At 37.2% G+C, this 20,505-nt stretch overlaps 5 protein-coding genes across 5 annotated transcripts; 4 read left to right on the top strand and 1 right to left on the bottom strand.

The window, feature by feature from the left end:
* On the bottom strand, window positions 223-4,136 carry LOC18790333 (probable protein S-acyltransferase 6). Its single transcript, XM_020554843.1, has 6 exons — window positions 3,400-4,136; window positions 2,988-3,294; window positions 2,573-2,755; window positions 1,833-2,141; window positions 1,186-1,419; window positions 223-1,102 (listed from the first exon to the last, which is right to left on the bottom strand). Exons 2-6 carry the CDS (start codon window positions 3,126-3,128, stop codon window positions 650-652), a joined length of 1,320 nt encoding a protein of 439 aa, XP_020410432.1. The 5' UTR covers window positions 3,129-3,294; window positions 3,400-4,136; the 3' UTR covers window positions 223-649.
* On the top strand, window positions 8,570-9,867 carry LOC109946534. The gene is made up of 4 exons (XM_020554738.1): window positions 8,570-8,783; window positions 8,880-8,955; window positions 9,057-9,149; window positions 9,414-9,867. The coding sequence occupies exons 1-4, from the start codon at window positions 8,665-8,667 to the stop codon at window positions 9,678-9,680; spliced, it is 555 nt and encodes a 184-aa protein (XP_020410327.1). The 5' UTR covers window positions 8,570-8,664; the 3' UTR covers window positions 9,681-9,867.
* On the top strand, window positions 10,157-12,071 carry LOC18793484 (probable 3-beta-hydroxysteroid-Delta(8),Delta(7)-isomerase). Its single transcript, XM_007223861.2, has 4 exons — window positions 10,157-10,410; window positions 11,095-11,241; window positions 11,346-11,454; window positions 11,615-12,071. The coding sequence occupies exons 1-4, from the start codon at window positions 10,251-10,253 to the stop codon at window positions 11,877-11,879; spliced, it is 681 nt and encodes a 226-aa protein (XP_007223923.1). The 5' UTR covers window positions 10,157-10,250; the 3' UTR covers window positions 11,880-12,071.
* On the top strand, window positions 12,188-13,969 carry LOC18793000. The gene has a single exon (XM_007227080.2). The coding sequence runs from the start codon at window positions 12,692-12,694 to the stop codon at window positions 13,685-13,687; it is 996 nt and encodes a 331-aa protein (XP_007227142.2). The 5' UTR covers window positions 12,188-12,691; the 3' UTR covers window positions 13,688-13,969.
* LOC18791736 lies at window positions 18,657-19,827 on the top strand. The gene has a single exon (XM_007226591.2). The coding sequence runs from the start codon at window positions 18,960-18,962 to the stop codon at window positions 19,548-19,550; it is 591 nt and encodes a 196-aa protein (XP_007226653.1). The 5' UTR covers window positions 18,657-18,959; the 3' UTR covers window positions 19,551-19,827.

The following is a 20,505-nucleotide window of genomic DNA, read 5'->3' as shown; positions in this document are numbered from 1 at the left end:
TTCTTTTTCTAACGCCATAATTGGCATTTAATTGGAATTTTCCTCTTACACAATTTCCTTCCAACTTTGAGCCATTTTATTTTAATTAATTTTTCACAACATAATTGACCCATATTTCGTCCTACATCATTGCCTCTTGCGGCCTTTTAGCTATTTTAAACTAGTTTACAAGTTTGTTCTTCTATTACCTCTCTGCTCCCTAGAGTCCTCAGTGTCTTGGTGTGTTAAGAAATAAACTGTCTATATATTACACAAATTTTCATCGGACATTGTTTATACAAGTCTAATTTCTGGACCGAAAATTAGTTGTCTGTTCAGTTTTTTCAACTTAAAAGGTACAACAACTCACATATACGTCTATTGATCTCAAATGCTCACATGAATCAAAGCCACCACCGGAACTCTTACAGCAATGAGCAGGCTCTTCCGTGATTCGATCAAGAATAAGGACTAAATCAGATGCGGACCTTGGTTTGCTGAGGGCTTTTTAGCACTACACTTGGCCCCAAGTATCCACAAAGAACTGGAGTGTGACAACATCTTTACAGTGGGGGAGTTCAGCACTATGTCAATAACCAATTTCAATTATCCAGGTTAGCAGCTATCATCTTGGCTGTAAGATCAGAACATACAATTGCTCACCAACAATTTAGGTCTTAAGGTCATTAGCCCCTTCAATTTTCTGTCTACCTGTTGAACCATGCTCCATTCCAAACTCAGCAGCCAACATTTGTATATCAGGTGAGCTCTCCCAGTTGGTTTTGTGATCCCAGTTTGTATGTCTTGGCTGGGTTCCACACCTCTCCAATCCACCAACACTATCAATCTGACTCTGTATATCCTCCAGATCTTCAGCAGCAACAGCTTGTCGTTTTCCCATCTCTATGTCAGAACTTGTTTTGGGAATCTCTGGGCTCATGGGATGGCGTAATGACATTGAACTGGCAAAGACAGAAGACGAATCACCCTTAACCATTTCCCTGAAGTTATGTTTAGATCTCGGAATTTTAGAGAAGAAGACTTCCCCAACATTGCGAAAACACCCACGATTGTACGGGTTCATCTTCACATTGTACCGATACCGAAAATTCTCATAGGTTGTCTGCACACAAGATAAATTTTACTCTAAGAGAGATATATAGAGAGCGAACAGCAAGAAGCAACAAAAGGTAAAGAGCAAGGAACCTGATTGGTGAAAATTAAATAGAGATGGAATCCAGTGAGACCTCCAACAAACCAAGCAGCTCCAAATGTATAGAGAATTAGAAATCCTGAAACAGGTGACCTTGATAAAGCTCTCCAGAGATTGCAATGGTAAGCATCCATTATCTTCATTATGTTTACCCAGCAGAAGGCAAAGACATAGAGGCACAGCATGGTCGTGGAGGACACAAACATGAAAAAGAATCTGTAATTCCTCTGTGAAAAATAATTTCAACCGTGTAAAGATTATGAAAAGATTATAATTAATATAACTTATCCCCTTCAACTCAAACGAGGAGAGAACCATAGATTGTAGGGATGAAGTGAGGGTTGAAAATCCACAATCCTAGATGCATGCAGCGTGCAAGTAGGAAGTGATACACAGACACTCAACTCAACATGTCAGAACTAAGAGTTTGTCTGATAGAATAATAGCGCAATGAGATAACATTGTCATCATTCTTGTGGATCAATGTATCACAATTCAAATTTTAATATGTAAATAAATGTATTAAATTTCTGTGAGAACTTCTTCTGCTATAAGGTTACCTTACACCACATTACAAAAGAAATATGAAAAAACTATGTAAATTCAAGCTAAAATGCGGGTTTAATGATATGAAGCATACTTTCCCAATGCATTGCCCCACCCATGGGCAATGGTGATCAAAACGCTCAACACAGTTGTTGCATATAGAGCAATGAGAGCATCTGGGTGGACGATATAGCATGCATGTTTGACAATATTTGATCTTGACTATCACGCCATTAACCATAGTATCTTTTGTGGGTGGTACACCGGGAGGTCCATTCTGACTTCCTGGCCAATCAGAAGAGATACTAGAGACATAGCCGTCATCTTCTGGTTCTGGAGGATGCAGGCTACGAGGAATAATGCCAGGATCTCTTGCAGATGTAATCAAGAGAAGAATAACAACCTGCACTAGTCAATAAGCCAAAAACCTTCAGTTATCATTTGTATACAGAAGTTCAGTGCGGCAAACATCAACAACATGTGTCCAACATATTATTATTTCAGAAAATCCCATATTGGGGCTACAACCCCATTTGTCTCTCTCTGCCTTAAAGCAGAAATAAAATTCTTAAGTCCTTATGCTCCATCTGAGTTTCAAACCTTATATTGCGACATTCTGGATTCCGAACATTAAAATAATAGTTAACTTATGCAATTACTTGGCAGAGTGATACAGAGAATTTCATGTTCTTAGTATATCAGTAGAAGTTTCTTCTCCTTCTCTCAATTTTTCCCCCAAGCGTAATGTGATTACTTATAATTTTGGCAATTTTCACCTGGTAGGAGAGCTAAAGGGAAATTGAAAAACCAGTCATATAAAGAGGAAGAACTCACATATACTGCAAACAGGGGACAGAGAACCACAATAAGATTGCCAATATGGCGTGGGAATTGCTCAACTAGTCTTTGAGAAACAAAAGCGCAGAACAGGATCACTGGAACAACGATTAGGGACACGGTAAGGAATAATGACCTCGAATCTGGACCCAATATAATTCTGCCATTGAAGCAAAATCTCTGCAAAACATCAAGCAAAACTGAGTTCATTTTAAGGCCATGAGACACATACACCTTTTTTAAAAATTCCACCAAGTAGGATTCTAAAACCATATGCACAAAATTCAAACCAAAGAAAGCCCAATCTACAACATATGACATTTAACATAATCAACTGATAAATATACAGATTTGCATTCATTCTCTGTTGTTTTTACATGTAATGTAAGTAGCAATTGACGTCATGACCTACATTGTTTCCTTTCCAAACTTGATAGAGATGCAGGGACGGGCCAGGGGTGTCGATAATTCGACTGTCGGAGTCAGAATGCTGAGGAGGCAGAGCAGTTGTGTACATTCTTTCCTGCGTTCTGACCATGTCGTTTTTTCTCATGGCCCCCCCTACAATTCCTGAAGCTCAACACATTTGATTCTGAGCCACCACCATCTGCAGGATCTGCAACGCACACAACCCCAACCCTCAACGACGTCCCAACTCGGTAAAGACAATGCTCGTGGCATCAACCAGGATCAAGAACACTCAGCTCAACATTTACAATCTATAAAATGAAGACATGACATGATGGCAGAGATAAATCAAATAAATTCTCAAATTCATACCAATTTAAGAAGCAGGTGAATAAAAAATCAAATCTTTAACGCACCTTTTAATCATGTGTGTTTTTCGTTTTCTGGGTTTTGTTGAAATGGGAAGAAGAGAACCGAATCCGGAGCTCTGTCGCCGTAAAAGGGGGAACGAAGGGTTCGGGTTCAGTTTTTTAAGGCGTTCATATATTTTCCCTTCCAATGCATTTGAAACGCCATTAAAGCTCTCTTCGAAACTGAAACGGATCGGGGGACGAGACTTGGAATTCCGGTGTCTCCAAACCCAAGAGGTCTTTGAAGAGGCGGGTAGTGATTGCAAGTCCGAGAGGGACAATGCTCTGCTCCTGTGGCGATTTCCCTCCCAACGACTCGGATCGCCGATTTTTCCGAATATACAAATATTTTATTTTTTGCACCCTTTTACATTAAATTTTGTTTCTTTTTTTAATAATATCACTTAGACTGAGGACAGGAGGAGGAGAGAAACAAAGGGGAACGTGGTCTTCGCCGGAGCTTTCTCTTGCTGTAGGCTGTAGCTGACTGCTGATATGAGAGAGAGAGAGAGAGAGAGAGAGAGAGAGATGAGCTTAGTTTAGGAGGATTTGCTTTGGCTTTGTTTTGCTGCTTTGCCACGAGGCAGGCACCAACTAACATGAAACAAACAACCCCAAGTTTTATTAAATTTAATTTGCAATTAAATCGCTAATTAAAGTGTTTTAGTTGGGACCTGGCTGGCCTGCCTCCCCATGCATTGAAATTTTGGCCCCTCATTTCTCTTTAGTTTTTGCTTTGTTTTTGTCTTTATCTTTTGTCTTTAATTCCATGATTTGATTTCACGTATTGAATTGAAAGAGAAAAGGCTGCCCAATGGATCCATTTTGAGCCTATAAATTGCAGCGGCAAGCCGGCAACCACTTTCCTAAAGCTCTCAATGTTTCTTGGTCTTTTTTTGGGTCATGTGACCTTTTTTTCTGGGGGGTCAATAATGTGACCTTTTTCTTTTCATTATGTTTTGGAGCCGGTTCCAATGAGAAATGGTTGAACTCTTGACCATGAAAACAAAAATGGTTGAATGCTTAACTCAATGCTAGGGTCTAAGGTGGTCCAACAAGAACCCAGTTGAGCCATTTGCCAGCTGAAAGAAAACTCATGTGATGTGCTCGTTTCATTCCGATATTAAAGGTCCATTTGGATTCAATAACTAAAAAGAAAAACCTTTGAATTTGTCCACAAAATTAAATTAGTTACAAAAACGATAGGATGTTGATTTTCCTACTTCTCTTTTGTCCACTTACATTTTTTTTTTTAATATTTTTTATTGTAACATACAATGAAGAGTAAGTGAGCAAAATATGAATGGGAAAACAATTTCCAACAAAGAGAATATAAGTGACAAAAAAGTAGGAAAACATTTTCTATTTTGTCAATTGCCAGAAAATTTTCGCACGTGTGTTGGGTGTGGGAATAGGCTGATGAATACTAATTTTGGATAAGTCTAATCTAATTTACCTTAATAGTGCTTATATCTTTAATAAATTTATCGACTAATATGTAACTTTGGATGATGTGAAAGGGGAAAGCGAAAGAAAGGAGTAAGGCATGTGGCTCAAGGCCTGAAAACAGAGAGAAGAAAACAAATAGTCAAAAGCAATTCCATGACTGCGACGCATTTGCAATTTCCGACGTGCCTCCAAGAATATTTGCCTCCGAAACACATTTTTCTATTTGGTCTCAAAGCTCACGCAAGACCTTAATTAGAGACCACAACAAGAAGCAAAATGTTCATTAACAGTTCCTTGTCTTAACCCTATTATATTGCAAGGGCTTTTAATTCAAGTGGTTATGAGCATTTATCTTTATATTCGAAGTTCTAAATTCAATTCTTCTTCATTCAATATCGTTAGTATTAAAATAAAAAAATAAAAAACTAACAATAAAAAAAAAGTATTTAGCTTGACTTGCAGACTAGTGATCTCATATTCGAATTCCCACAGCATCATAGTTGTGTGTGTGAAAAATCTCCTTCCTTGTAATTTAGCTATCACTTGTCCCAAAAATATATATATATATATATATATATATATGTTTGTTCTCAATCCTACTTCCATTAATGATTACCTTTGAGATATTTAGTGATATACTCATTTCTAGCACTAATATTATAAATAAACCCTACACAATTGAATTTCTATAAACAAACCCAAAAAAAATCCAAAAAATGACAGCTGGCCTTATTGAATTTAATATTAATTATTAAATTACTTTGATGCCCTATTAAGTGTTTTGGGTATTTTTATGAGATTTTGGGGTTGGGCTTGTTTTAAGAGATTGATGGCAGTGTTGTGATTTATAAGAAGTTAAAAGCTTTTGTTATGTTGTAAATGGGCTTTGGGTGTGTTTCTAAAGTCCATTTCATATGAGGTATTTTTATAATTTGGGCCCCATATTGGGTATAATAATGAATCTCTCTAAATTTAATCCCCATATAGATATTTTTGGACCCCTTTTTTCGATTCTCCCTTACTTTATTCCCAAGTTGTATGATTTTTCAAAATTCCTGATCAGGTTTGGATTGGATGCTCATGAAATAGTAGGCACTGGGTTTGTATAGCAATAGCAGCCAGTCACTTAACACAATGAATCAGAAGTGTGAACATAATAATAATGGGAGCAGGGGATTCGATGACTGTTCAGGTTCTCAACCTTTCTCTAAGAACAACTCTTGCAGAGTTGAACACCTTCTTCTCTTATTGTGGAACTGTTCGTCAAATCCAACTCTTGAGGTAATTAAACAACCTCTTATTACATATATTTACTATATCTTCATATTTACATGGTGAATTGAGGACTCTTCATGGGGACTCTGCCATGGTGACTAGTCAAACAATCCCCCGATTGGATTATTTCCCCAATATAACTAGGTGTTGGTCATAATTATATTATATATATATATCTCTCTTATATTATATATATTTACATATATATATATATATAACTATTTATTCATTCTTGTTTTTCGGTGAGGATACTTCCTTGCCGGTCGTGCCAATGGGTACGCTTTTGAGAGTTTAGTTTGGGACTTATAATATTTAATTTGTGGGTTTGTATAGTGTTCTGTTTGGATTTCGGACTTGGCATCCGGTATTGGTTTGGTTTTGACATGTATATAAATATTTATTTGATTATGATGGTTTGGGATGCATTTGGATTTCTTGCATGGTTTATTAAACAGTGGGGGTTATATTATGTTGGTTTACACTGAACTGAACTTTATTTTTGTCCACTCACATTTTTCTATTTTGCGCCCCCCAGCCAGTAGTTGGCTGAGCTCCGCAGCTGAGCCGGATCGTGTGATTACGAGCCTTGAGCCTTCGTAGGACTCCTTCATTCATTTTTGTTGTAATTGAATTCCTTAGATATGCTCTGTTATCGCCCTTGCTAGGGTTTGATTTATGAGGCCGGAGGCCTTTGTTGTAAACTGTTTATTCGCTTTAAAGCACGCTGCTGGTTGGGTACCTTAAACTGTGAATTTTGAGCAGGTTGAATGTTTGGGAAAATGTTCAATTTACAGTGGAGACTCTGCCAAAATTTTGGTAGAAAGTCTCGATCCTTAGTAAGTGGGCCCGGCATCGGGGAGATGTCAGTAACGAGACGGGATTCGCTCCGATTTCCGAGAAATTCCGGGGCGGGTCCTGTCATAAAGTTTGGAATGAAGGAAAAGCTTGGAGCTAGGTGATGCTTTATATATTTAAGAGTTTCAAGAGAATGAGGATGGAAGGAAAAGCTTGAGGTTTGAAGGCCATAATGTTTAGAGCTTGGAAGGAAGGAAAAGCTGAAGAAATGTGAGTTTTCATGGTTGTTGAGAAGCTTGCAACAACAAGATGGGTTGCTTTGGCTGAGTAATGCCTCCCAATTTATAGAAGGTGAAGGCTCTCATTTATTTCCAATAGGTAAAAAGAGGTGCTGGAACCAGCCTATTTCCAATGGTTAAAAGGAAGCACTGGGGCATGCTATTTTCTAGTAGGTAAAGCTAGGCATTGAAAAATAACTATTTCTTATGGGTAAAAGGAAGTGTTGGAAGTGGCTTGTTTCCAGTGGGTAATATGAAGTACTAGAAAAGGCTTGTTTCCAACGAGTAAAGCTAGGCATTTGAAAAATTACTATTTCCTATGGGTAAAAAGAAGTGCTTGAAAAAATATCTCATTTACTAACCCACATTAGAGAACTCTAAGTAATGAGCTTGGACTTTAGTGCTCCCAAGTAGCTAGCCCAAAGTCTCCATTATCCAAGAGCTTCAGTGGGCCTTGTAGACATCTGTAACCTTCCACACCACAATCCCTCATGCAAGCCCCGTAAACCATATGACTTGGGTTCATGTGAGCTTGGTAGGTGATTGGCATAGGAAAAATGTATTATTGATGATTTGGCATGGCATGTACACTATTTATATATTTATTTAATAAATTAATTCCTAAAATACAGCTTGAATTAACGCATGACCAATATTACATGTTATATTGGGCTTTGAATGTCTTTGGGTTTCCTGTGACTTTTTTGGACCTCAACAGTTAGTATAAAAAATATATTTTTTTTAAACTAACAATAAAAAAAGGGTCTTGAGCTTGACTTGCAGACTAGTGATCTCATGTTCGAATTCCCACGGCATCATAGTTGTGTGTGTGAAAAATCTCCTCCCTTGCGATGGGGATCGGGGTCTGGACACAGATCACCAACCACATAACAAGCACCGAAATTTAGGGATAGTGCAAACTCACATATATCGTAGCAAATTCATGCCACAGATAAACTATTTTATTAATCATCAACATATATTATCTACAACTATTACAATAGCCTTATTTATAGGCTTGACAAGACTTGGGCACTAAGGCTACTTGGTCCAAAAGTAAACTAATTAATTATAAAATCACACATAAATAATAAAAGATATCCTAAAACTATCCAAATAAGAAAATAACAATATATCATGAAATAAATAATTAAACGACAAATATATATCTTGATCCACCACTATGCTCTGCATCACCTTGTAATTTAGCTATCACTTGTCCCAAAAAAAAAAAAAAAAAAAAGATATGTTTGTTGTCAATCCCTCTTCCATTAATGATTAAATTTAATCCCCATATAGATATTTTTGGACCCCTTTTTTCGATTCTCCCTTACTTTATTCCCAAGTTGTATGATTTTTCAAAATTCCTGATCAGGTTTGGATTGGATGCTCATGAAATAGTAGGCACTGGGTTTGTATAGCAATAGCAGCCAGTCACTTAACGCAATGAATCAGAAGTGTGAACATAATAATAATGGGAGCAGGGGATTCGATGACTGTTCAGGTTCTCAACCTTTCTCCAAGAACAACTCTTGCAGAGTTGAACACCTTCTTCTCTTATTGTGGAACTGTTCGTCAAATCCAGCTCTTGAGGTAATTAAACAACCTCTTATTATATATATTTACTATATCTTCATATTTTCTATTGATTAATTTCATGTTTTTCTTTTTTCTTTTTTTCGATCGCAGAGTTGAAGATCAATTACCATATGCTTTGGTGACTTTTGGCCAGCCTTATGCTTTTCAAACTGCTCTTCTCCTTAATGTAAGCCGAGAAAAAAACAAAACTATGTATGTGTGGTTTGTTTTTTTTATTGCCTTTTACTTTAGTAGTGTGTCTGAAAGGAAGGAATGATCACTTTGCAGAATGCTATCTTTGAAGGCCAACCAATTTGCATATTACCTGCATGCGCTACAAAAATTCCTATAGTTTCAGATGGAGACATTGATCACACCCAGGTTCATCTCTCTCTCTATTAAGTAATTCTATGATTAGTTCCAATGATTGAGCACGCAGCTCTATCAAATTGAAACATTTTGTTCACATTTGAAGGAAATAGTTTCACTCTAAATGGCATTACTTCACTCCCAAAGGCATCAAAATCTGTTTGAATTGCAATAACCAAGCTTCAACTGCATGACAAAATATTTAAGCTTCAACTGTTTTGGCCCTAAAAGCAATGGCATTATGGCGTAATGAGTATCTGTGTGTGTGCTATTCAGGCCAAAAGCCAAGGGGTCATCCCAGAAGCTAATATGCTAAGAAAAAAACAAGGAAGATCTAGAGAAGTTGAAGCTGTCGGAGAAAGCAGAGTGCTCATGGGACAAACAAGATCAGCAATTTATGTTGTCGAGCAGGCAGCCGGGCGGCGCATGGGCACTGCCATTATGAACAATAACTACATTTCAACCGGGGCTGCTCGCTTCTCTGATGTTCTTGACAAAGCCTCAAGGTCTGCCTCTGAGTTGGGAATTAGGAGGAAGGGTTAAGTATTAAATATAACCCCAACTCTACAAACCACAAAATAAGCTTCTTAATGTTGTATATGTATCGTAATCTGTTTTGGATAACCCTTTGCATTATTCTGTGGTTGAATAATACACATCATGTAACATGTATCCATGTGTTTTCAGGCGAAAACTAGTTTTTTCTCTGTCACAATTTTCCCACTCTTTAGTTTGGATATTTGCATTTTTCCCATATTTTGATAGTTTGGTAATTGAATCAATGAAAATGGGAATGTTTGCAAAATGGGAGTGCAACAGAACTCAACCATGTTAACTTGGACAGAAAAAAGTGAAGACTAAATATCACTAAATTAAATCGTTATCGCAAATGTAAGTTAGACCAGTCGATCAAGACAATATATTCAAGTTGAATTCCTTATTCAGATAGAGTGATAATGGGCTTATTCCAAATTGGCCCATTACAATATCTGAGATCCAATCCAACAGAAGTTTAAAATGGAAAGAAAGGGAGTCGTCGTCGTGTCGTATCGTATCTGTTTTTGGGAGTCTTTGATTTGACTTGTTTCGGAGTGCGCGAACGAGCGAGCGAAAATGGAGGGGTCTGGCTCTGGGATTTATGAGAATCATCCATACGTACCCAGAGATCTAAAGCTACCTGGATTCGTACCTGGGTTTCTCTCACAGTCCACCATTCTTGGGGTCTATGGCCTCTCTTCCCTCCTCGTCGTTTTGCTTACGTGGCTCTTCTCCGGTACTCTCTTCACTTCTTTTCTTATCAGATCCAATTTTTTCAAGTTACTTTTGTGAATTTCTTAGTTCACTGAAGCAATTGATGCTTGAAGTGGGTCATCGATAGACTCATAGTCAGAGCATCAGATGAGACTCTAGAGAGTCTGAGATCCAAAAAGTTTCGAACTTTATACAATTTTTGTGTCTGCGTGAGAATTCATCATCTTGGTTTTCGAATGTGGTAATTGCTGATTGTTAGATGTTAGTTACAGGTTGTTATTCATAGCTAAGTTTCTATCTTGTATAAAAAGTAAACTACTGCAATTATCATTATTCAAGTGAATGAAATCAGGGGAAAATTCCAGATTTACTTTTCTAACTTTCTCAGCATCCAAACACACAATTCCAGATTTCTCATCAAAAACTTGACAATTCTCTCATTAGAAAGACCCAATATCATTGCTAATCACATTTTGGATTCATGGGCTCATTTTTGAAGTCCCTTGCCTGCACAAACAAACCCACACTCTTATTTGTTATTGACAATCTAATGCTCTGTATCTGTTATTTTGATGGTTGCCGTGTATTTGTTATAGGCAATCTAATGCTCTGTAGCTACAGATGTTTTGTTTTTGTTCAAATCAATCTAATGGTCTAATTAACAATCTAATGTTTTATTTTTTACTTCCTGCTATGTATATAACAGGGCGGTCTCCAAAAAAATCAAAAATTGATAGATGGCTAATGTGTTGGTGGGCCTTCACGGGCCTCACCCACATGATACTTGAAGGCTATTTTGCCTTCTCGCCCGAGTTTTACAAGGATAAGACTGCTTGTTACCTTGCTGAAGTTTGTAAGTTCTGTTTCTCATTTTCCCTCCATCTCTATACAATTAGCATTTGTTGCAAATTGGGTGGGTTGTATATAGTTGTTATACTCATAGATGAAAATTGGCAGGGAAAGAGTACAGCAAAGGTGATTCAAGATATGCAGCTCGGGATGCAGGCGTTGTTGCTGTTGAAGGACTAACTGCAGTTTTAGAAGGTCCAGCTTGCCTTCTTGCAGTGTAAGGCTTTGAATTTTGTTATCATGAAGTTTATGCTTGCATTCATAATCTAAAGTTTTGATTTTCGAATTCCAATCTCTGGTTCACCAGAGTCCAGACCGTATGTGCAGTCCTCTTGTCCTTTGCAGTGCTAAATATGATCTTTATGATGATTTGGCAGATATGCAATAGCTAAAGGCAAGTCATATAGCTACATACTTCAGTTTGCCATTTCGTTGGGGCAGCTCTATGGAACTGCAGTATACTTCATAACATCCTACTTGGAAGGTGACAACTTTGCTGCAAGTTCATTCTACTACTATGCATACTACGTTGCTGCTAATGCCTCCTGGGTTGTAATACCGACGCTTATATCCATCCGCTGTTGGAAAAAGATTTGTGCAGCAGTACAAGTTCAAGGCCACAAAAAGAACAAAACCCGCTGAGGTTGACTTCAGATTCCTATGCTTTGAGATTCTTGTAGTTTCAAGTTTTGTTAGTTATAATTTCTTCAATAATAGTAATAATCTGATTAGTTTGTTTACTCATGGGATCATGAAACAGTCATCTAAGCATTTCAATCTGTAAAGACAAATATGCTTATCAATGAATGGTTTCTTGCACTGAGATTAATTTTATGGAATGGATTCTCTGCTGTTTCTTGTATTTTTGGAAAGGGAAGATTCCTTCTTTTTATAAGTTTTCTTGTCCAATGTTCATGGGATTGATTGGTACTTGGAAGATTGAAAGTCAAATGTTTTATTATGACTGTGTGACCATACATTCTAAAATCTTCACGTACTACTAATGACATTAGCAAGTGACACTGTTTTGGGAGCTTCATATCATTGGTTGTTGGTCGTTCCTTGTTTGTTAATATTGGACCCGACCGTAAACAACCCTTACCATTTTTTTTATTCATGGACATTACGAATCAACGGTAAAAGCTTTGTAACTAGTGTCACTAAAAGCTTTGTCGAAATGGGCAAAGAGTCGAGAGACTAGTGTCACTAAAAAGCCCTGTGTTCACATACAAAGCTGGGGGTCGTTATCGTATAATCAACGGTAAATGGTCAATGATGCAAACTCACACCTAATTTCTGTATGCCGCCTGTCCCATTTTTGGAGTTTACGTTTCTGAATTATTTATGCGATTTGTTCCCACCTTCCAAATGCTCTTGCTCCGTACAAGTTATTATTGCTGGTGGCTGTAAGCCCAAAACAGAGCTCTCTCTTTCCCCTGTCTTATGTTTTCAGGATGGCCACAGCTGAGAAAATCAAGAACCTGACAGATTGCAGCTCTATAGAACTGAAGCTCATCTCCTGTAAGGATCTCAAAGCCTTCAACTTCTTAAAGAAGCTGTCGGTCTACGCCGTGGTCTCCATCTTCAACGACGAAATGAAGAAAGATGAACAGCAACAACATCTGCAGCGGCAGAAAACACCGGTTGACAGAGAAGGCGAAGGCAACCCAGAATGGAACCACACGGTGCACTTCGACACCAAAGACATGTCTCTGGTTGACAAGTTGGATCATCTTTACGTCAAATTCGACATGCGCTGTGAAGGCATCCTTTTTGGCAAGAAAAGCCTGGGAAAAGTCCTGGTGCCCTTCACGGATTTGCTTGATGAGGTCAATGAGGCAGTCAGGTTTCTGAGCTATCAGGTTCGGACTTGGGATGGTAAGCCTAATGGGGTCTTGAATTTTTCTTCCAAAGTGATTAGGAAGAAGAAGAACAAAAGCAACATTGGAGTTCATGATTCCCAGGAGACTGGTTCTTCTTCTGAATCAGTAACCAGTGTTCCTGATCCTGCTGATAATACAGTCCGATCTCTTTATCCCACCTTAGAAGTTCAAGCACAAAACCAGTCCCGGGACATATCCTATCCTTCACTAGCTGAAGTTACCTCTCCTCTGCCAAGAATCTCGGTTCCTTCGCCAGAGTTCAATTTCCATTGGAGACCAGAATCTTACCCTATGAGTCTACCATCAACCCTGCCATTTAATCTTCCTGCTGCAGCTGTGCCTGCACCAAATGTGCATTGCCATCCATGCCATCTCTTGCCGTTTCTACAGTCTCCAGGGTCATATTGGCATCCGGCAGAGTTGGCAAATTATGGTAATTACAGTTTCTGTGGGAACCCAGCTGGGTTTGGACAATTAGGGATGGTGGAGAATAAAGGCCATGATGGATGGAGGATTAATAGTCCAGGGACTAAAAGTGGCCCTTCCAGTTCCAGACTTGGGGACTAGCAATGGCAGCTGCAGCTGAGATTTGGTGCTAGCTTAGCATAGACCTAGTTTCTAATGCTAATTTATTTTTATCCAAGCACTTTATTTCCTTGTTCAATTATTTTGAGCTTGTGAAGGCACTGGACAGCCTCTTCTTTTGGATCATTTGAAGTACCTTTTTCTAAATAGTGTATTGTCAGGCTGTAATTTTAGCGTCTTCTTCTTTCTAAGGCTACTGAGAGAGCCGCCTCCCCCAAGTGTCCCTTGAGGTTTCCGCAAAACAAAAAGAAGCCTTCCAATTAATATGTTTAAATTAGTTGCTAAGCATACTTAATTTAGGGAAATAACCAAAACCATGGCTTCAAGAAAAGTGAATTTAGCTTTTCATGCGCATCACCGGTTTTAAGGGTGTCATTCTCGACATGTATGTGCATTGAGCTTGCACCATGCACGCACAAGCCACGCCTAGACAATCTTATTCATGGTATTGTGTTCCTTCATCGTAGTTTGCATATGGCTTTATTAATTTATGAATCTAGCTTACTTGTGCATTTTTTTTAAAAAAGTTGGGTTTTAATTAAACCTTCTAGACTAACATTAATTTAAAGAAATTAATCAAAATTAGTGCAAAGTCAAGACGCGTCCGAATTCTCACTCTTCTTGCACAGGGTGGACTAGAAGAAGTTGATGGAGCATGCACGACGAAGGACTTGGCTGTTATTTATTTCTTCGGTCATTGCTGTTGGACCAAGTCACCAAGAGGCAAGGCAATTAACTTATAAGTTTGATCAACTCCTATGACTTTTGACCATGCCTCCCCATTCAATTTATTTTTGAAAAGATTCTCAGCTAATGAACTTGACCACCTACCAACAATAGGAAGGTATTTTCACGCTCTAATTTTCATGGCGTTAATTTTATATAATAAAAAAATTAATTTACAAGTGATAGTCTAAAGAATGCTGCTATTTCCACCCTCCTGTTTTATGTTCCTATCCACTTTATCTTCACACTCACTATTTAAATTTAAAAAAAATACAATCTTATCTTTCCACCCACTATTATTCCTAAAATACCCTTGACACCTGGACATTCACTTAACACTTTTTACCCTAACTTAACACCGTTGAGTCCAAATAATTAAAAAATAAATGAAAACAGAAAATTAGAAAATGAAAAGTTTTAGCAGCCACCCGCCACACAGTCCACCAAACCTAACAAGAACCACGTACCTTCCACCGCCAGCCAAGCTGCCACCGCCTCCTCCTCAGTTGTATTAAACAAAAGCTTCGAAACTACTTCAAACCCTCTGTCAAACCTTTGTTATGACCCACTAAGTCCACCTAAATCCCATTCTAACGTTCTTCTCCTTTCTTTATTTCAATCAACCCACAAATAAATAAACAAGGATTTAAAAGGTTTGTATCTGGGGTTCTCTCTGAGTTTCTGTTTTAGTAGTTCAACATTTTGCCTAAGCCTCAATGATAAATCAACCTCCTAGTGTGATGGTTGCCTATGTGCTGACTAGACACACAAGGCTAGAAGAACACAACCTGCGTGCATCAAATGGTAAAAGAATGGCATGGCTTATTTGTTAGAAATATAGTCATCTAATACACAATTGGTCGTGTGGGTAGTCTGCTCGCCATTTCCTTCTCAAGTTGCCCAATTGGGAGAGAGATGGCTGGAGGTGAGGAGGGGAGGTTGGTTGTCGTGGGGTCGAGTGGGCAGTCTTGTGGTTGTTTGTTGAGTTTTTTTTTTTTTCTCTTTCTAAATTTTTTAAAATTTTTATTTTGAATTAACAATGTTAATTTAGAGTAAATTAGTGTCCAAGTGGGTTGCGTGACCTTAGAAGTCATTTTACTCATGGGTAAATTTGTCTTTAAAATTTTAAAAAAAGGTGGGTGAGGAAATAAGACAAGTGTGTGGAAATAGCAGCACTCTAGTCTAAATTACCAAAGAATTTGAAACTTGGTGTAAGGGGATGTAAGGGGTTTGGCTCACTGGCCAACTAGCTGGCCTAACCCACTTTTGCATTATTTTTATATTAGGATGGGTTCCATATGTTAGTGATTGTGAAGAAAGATTTATCAAGAATTAATCTCAATTATATGCATCATCATGTGCCTAAACATAAAGTTATGGAATATCTAGGGTTAGCAAATAATTTCAACTTGTGTTATTTTAAAGAATAATTAAAGTAAGGTGTTTGCTTTTGTCAAAGACAACTATAAAGCTTCCATGGTTCAGTCTTTTCTATTCCTTGGCATATAATAGAGAGAAAGCTGTCTCTGGGTTGGATATTACCTCTACCATATTTTTACAAGATTCCCTCCTTATTAGGTAAGTTGGAATTTTTACATTCTTACTAAATAGCAGTGTGACATGTGTGTAAAATAAATTTCTTTTTGTGTTTTTGATGAATTATTTTGCATATGTGTCAAACTGATTCTCGTAAAAGAGGAGTATCTCATTATAGGTAAAGAGGCAAATAGTGTTCTTTCCAAAAAGGACTCAAAAGGGCACACAATAATTTCTTAGACAAACAATGATAGCTCCAGAAAAATTCACAAGAATGCCATTACTCAATGCTTTTCAATATAGAAAAATTTAAATAAAATTTCATGTGCATGACTAGTCAGATCTCAATTGTTATTGTTTTTTCGATATAAGTGATAGTCTAAATTATTCTAAAATTAATTTAATTTATAGAGAAGAGGACTCAAACTTCAACACACGAAGTCAAACTTCAACTTACATAACCCATATATACAAATCAAGTTTCAAGTCTAAAGAAAGGAGTTCAAACCATATACGTGATATACGCCATCAATTTACAAGAAGATCATAAGTATATATTCCACCTTCAAATTCCCTTCTCTATAAAAATATTTCAATTTCTTGTTTTCTCACACACACTAAGGCTCTGTTTGGTTCACGGAATGAATTTGAGGGGAAATCATTTCCCAATGAATGGGAATGAAAGATTCATTTCCCACGTTTGGTAACGTCGGGAAAGTAACTGGAAGATTTTACTTTGTTTCCTTTCCCATGTTTGTTTTGAGTAGAAATGGAAAACAAAGTTTGTATAATTTTTCAATTATACAAATATTAAATCAAATAAAAAATAATGCATTTAATGATACGTTGTAATTATAAATTCATGAAAATTGTGCATTAAATGTTGGCTCATTTTCTCAAACTTTCCCATGAGAAGGGAAAACAAAACCCAAGTTAAGAGGAGAACTTCACTTTCCCCCCTACTTTCTCATGTGCCAGGCAACCATTTCCCATACCTGGACTTACTAAATATGGGAAAACAATTGAATTCTCATTTCTAAGCCTCATTTCCCATAAACCAAACGGGGCATAATGAAATAACTTGAGTGTGTGAAAAGAGTGACTATGATGTTTAACTTACCCATGAAAGTCATCCAATGCGAAAGACTCTCGTTATTGATTTCAATATAATCAAAAGCTTAGATATAATAATCTGACCATATTTATTATATATATTATTCTTTTCTTCGAATATTCGTATATTTTACAGAAAGAAAATTAAAAAACGATAATAAAAAATACATAGCGTTTGCATGTTGTCTAAATAATATTGACTTCACTTTCAAAACGCCATCACTCATATCATAATCACTGATTTGACTGTCAACAAAGGCTATAACAAAATGATTTATTTATATAGGCATTAACAAATCTCCCACTTCCATTTTGACCACATATACTTTGTATGGTGAAGAATTTAGAGGGATAATGCAAGCACGCCAGAACCCCACAGGTCAGAATCTGCGACAAAACTGGTTCTGCTGTCAAATCTATCAATTCTTGTTAAATTATATCTCAAGTTATCAAAACTTATTTATTTGTTTACAAATAAGAAAACCAGCACGATGACAGTGACTCTACAAAAGAATCCACTTAAGCATCAAATACTGTAGGCATAAATTAAAATTATATATTGCGTATTAATTTAGAACAACAAAAACAAACAAAAATATATAGAATAAACAAGCATGCATATGCACTGACGTACAGTATGGTACGTATCTGTAAAAGCAAATGAGGCATCTTATATACGAAATATTTTGCAAATGGAAAAAGTTAGGCGACCACATTTTATACCACCTTATACACGGCATCTTCTATTACACCTATATGAAATATGGATAATATTATTTTTTTTATTTTAAGTCAATCACAATATGTTATGTGTGATAATTTTTTCACGTGACAATTTGTGATTGGTCAGGAATAGCAAAACAATGTTATTCCCGTTTCATAAAAGTTTTTTTGCTCTAATAGAAGTGAGACCCATTGTATTGGTGGGTTCCACCTCTATTAGAGAAGTGGTACATACAAAGTAATTTTTGTATGTTCCGACTAGCTGATATACTACCCAATAAACATAAAACATGTGAAAATATTATCCAATACCTACACATATAACATAAAAATAAAATATTTTTATATATCTCGTGTAATTAAATGGTACACCATACAAAAATTTATCGTACACAAATTGGTATATAAAATGCGATCTCCCTAGGATCGCTTGCAAATTTCCAAACAGGGTACATAGCAATAAAAGGCACATATTTTCTTCTATTCTATGCATATTTATATGATTAATATGATTCACATTCAGCATTGCATTTTGCTGCAGGAACTCGAAAACTTAGTGCTAGAGGCAACGAATAGTTTGCTTTTTTCTTGCCTATTAAATATCATTTTTTTCACTGGCTTTAATTTAACTTTCACCGTCCAAAGTCCTTTTCAACACCTTTAATTCCTTAGCACCATAATAAAGTGAAATATTTACCCCCAACTTGAGAGATCTCGCAGTCACTTTATCCCACCAGCAGGGCTAAGCTCAGGGGTATAATCGTCTTCGATCATTAATGAATTAATATAAAGTAATATAAATAGCCCTCGTCACCAAGCTTTTGTTTCCAAAGACAATCGTACCCACTGTTTGTCTACTAGTCATGTACGGCGAGGATGGTTCCATAAGAATAATAATGAACTTGTGTTTCTAATTTTTTTCCACTTTCTTCTTTGCTTTCACTCACTTTCGCCCCACCCCATGACCAGAAAGCAGAAGCCTTTTGCTTTCTATATAAACCCACCAAAGCCTCTTGAATTCCTTCATGCAAATTGAGCTTCAATCTCATACAAAACCACTAGTCATACTATATCTTTCTTAATTTCCTTCTAATTAATATTCAAAGGTTTGTTTCTGTGTTTTGTGAGTGTACGTACTCAATCGAGCTAGAAAATCATGAAGAACAAGGCTTCTGTTTTCTTGAAACAGATAATGACCTTGTTGAGCACCATAGCCAAATCCAAGTCCTTGGCCATCAAGAGCAAAACCAGCGCGGTGAAAGCCCGCCTCATAATGTTCTCTTTGATGAAGAACAAGAAGGTTTTGATGGACACGGTGTCTCACAAGATCCACAGCCTCCTCGGCCACGACCACCGCCACAAACAAAGCGACGAAGAGGACGACGAGGGATCGGACAGAAGCAAGGCCCTCGTTCTCAACAACACCATCGCCAACGAGTACTCGCGTTCGGCTGGTGCTTGTTCGAGCTACAATGCCATGGCCGAGGAGGACGAGGACGAAGACAATAAGTACCCTGATCTGAGGCACTCGATGTTCGACGAGGACGAGAACTTTGACGACGTGAAGGATGGCGGGTCGGTGATTGATATCGTGAGGAATTCCAAGGAGGAAGGGGAGGATTTCAAGCTGGAAGATGAGATTGATCAGGTTGCGGATTTGTTCATTAACAGGTTTCATAAACAGATACGCTTGCAAAAGCTTCTCTCGTTCAAGAGATATCAAGAAATGCTAGAGAGAAGCCTCTAATTAATTTCTAAGTGGATTTGTTTACATTAGTTAATTACATTAGGGAAGGGATCGATGGATCGAATCAATCCCCCTATATAAATAGGTATGTATGTGGTGTGTTTTGTTGCCTCATGCATCCATTATTGGCCCGGCTTTTTCAGAGAATATTGAGCATGGCTGAAAAGAACTTTAGGGCTTTTGTAATTTTTACATGCATAAATGGCTGTAAAGCTATTTGTAATGTATACTTTCGAAATGGAATAAAATATTGGAGTAACCTTCCAAGTTCCAATCATCTGCTAGCCAGATATGTGTCTTGTTTTCTAAAGCCTAATAGCCTTCTGCATGTCAAGTTGGTGCTTAGTAGTTCGATTTGTTAACACAACTTTTTTTTCACTTTCTCAATCAGAAGTCGATTCTTGCACTAATGGCCAAGGTTGGTGGGTTGCATCATATATATGTGTAATAAAGGGGAACCCACGCATGTTAAAGAGGTGATCATTGTTACATATTAATTAATTATATTTATAGTACATACAGGTTAGGTTAGTTGATCACGGGAAGTATTTTTGCTTACCACTTTAACTCAAGGTATATGCTCAACATCTTAACACGTGTCCATAAATATAACCATAGCTACATAAATCAAAATAAAAAGTTAATCTTAGTCATGCCTATAGACAAATATCAAATATTAAAAAGAGTCGTAAATATACACCTTTAATTAAAATGGTGAACAAAAATATTTCCATTGATCAAAACAGTGACCCACCCTCCTCTTAAATTAGGTTAATTTAGAAAGGGTTGCTTTATTATTTACAAGAGGAGTTCTAAAGGCCCGCGCTATAGCACATGACTTGCACAATTTGCACAATTTTATGAGATTGGACGGTTTACAGATGTCCAAAAAGAAATTGAAAGTATGTGTTGGAAAGCCTCATAAGGATCTTCCTTTAATCTTTGGAGGTGGAGC

The sequence above is a fragment of the Prunus persica genome, chromosome G1 (genome assembly GCF_000346465.2).
Source record: "Prunus persica cultivar Lovell chromosome G1, Prunus_persica_NCBIv2, whole genome shotgun sequence".
Classification (NCBI taxonomy): Eukaryota; Viridiplantae; Streptophyta; class Magnoliopsida; order Rosales; family Rosaceae; genus Prunus; species Prunus persica.
Note: the sequence above shows the minus strand (reverse complement) of the source record. Positions and strands in the feature narration are given on the sequence as shown.

Bases quoted from the DNA above. Each gene is read 5' to 3' on its own strand.
- LOC18790333 (XM_020554843.1), bottom strand. From the start codon at position 3,128: ATGAGAAAAAACGACATGGTCAGAACGCAGGAAAGAATGTACACAACT. The intron at 2,142-2,572 runs GTGAGTTCTTCC...TGACTAGTGCAG, and splicing joins GTCCCCTGTTTGCAGTATAT to GTTGTTATTCTTCTCTTGAT. The intron at 1,103-1,185 runs GTTCCTTGCTCT...TCTTGTGTGCAG, and splicing joins ATTTAATTTTCACCAATCAG to ACAACCTATGAGAATTTTCG.
- LOC109946534 (XM_020554738.1), top strand. From the start codon at position 8,665: ATGGGAGCAGGGGATTCGATGACTGTTCAGGTTCTCAACCTTTCTCCA. The intron at 8,784-8,879 runs GTAATTAAACAA...TTTCGATCGCAG, and splicing joins CGTCAAATCCAGCTCTTGAG to AGTTGAAGATCAATTACCAT. The intron at 8,956-9,056 runs GTAAGCCGAGAA...ATCACTTTGCAG, and splicing joins AAACTGCTCTTCTCCTTAAT to AATGCTATCTTTGAAGGCCA.
- LOC18793484 (XM_007223861.2), top strand. From the start codon at position 10,251: ATGGAGGGGTCTGGCTCTGGGATTTATGAGAATCATCCATACGTACCC. The intron at 10,411-11,094 runs GTACTCTCTTCA...TGTATATAACAG, and splicing joins GCTTACGTGGCTCTTCTCCG to GGCGGTCTCCAAAAAAATCA. The intron at 11,455-11,614 runs GTAAGGCTTTGA...ATGATTTGGCAG, and splicing joins CCAGCTTGCCTTCTTGCAGT to ATATGCAATAGCTAAAGGCA.
- LOC18793000 (XM_007227080.2), top strand. From the start codon at position 12,692: ATGGCCACAGCTGAGAAAATCAAGAACCTGACAGATTGCAGCTCTATA.
- LOC18791736 (XM_007226591.2), top strand. From the start codon at position 18,960: ATGAAGAACAAGGCTTCTGTTTTCTTGAAACAGATAATGACCTTGTTG.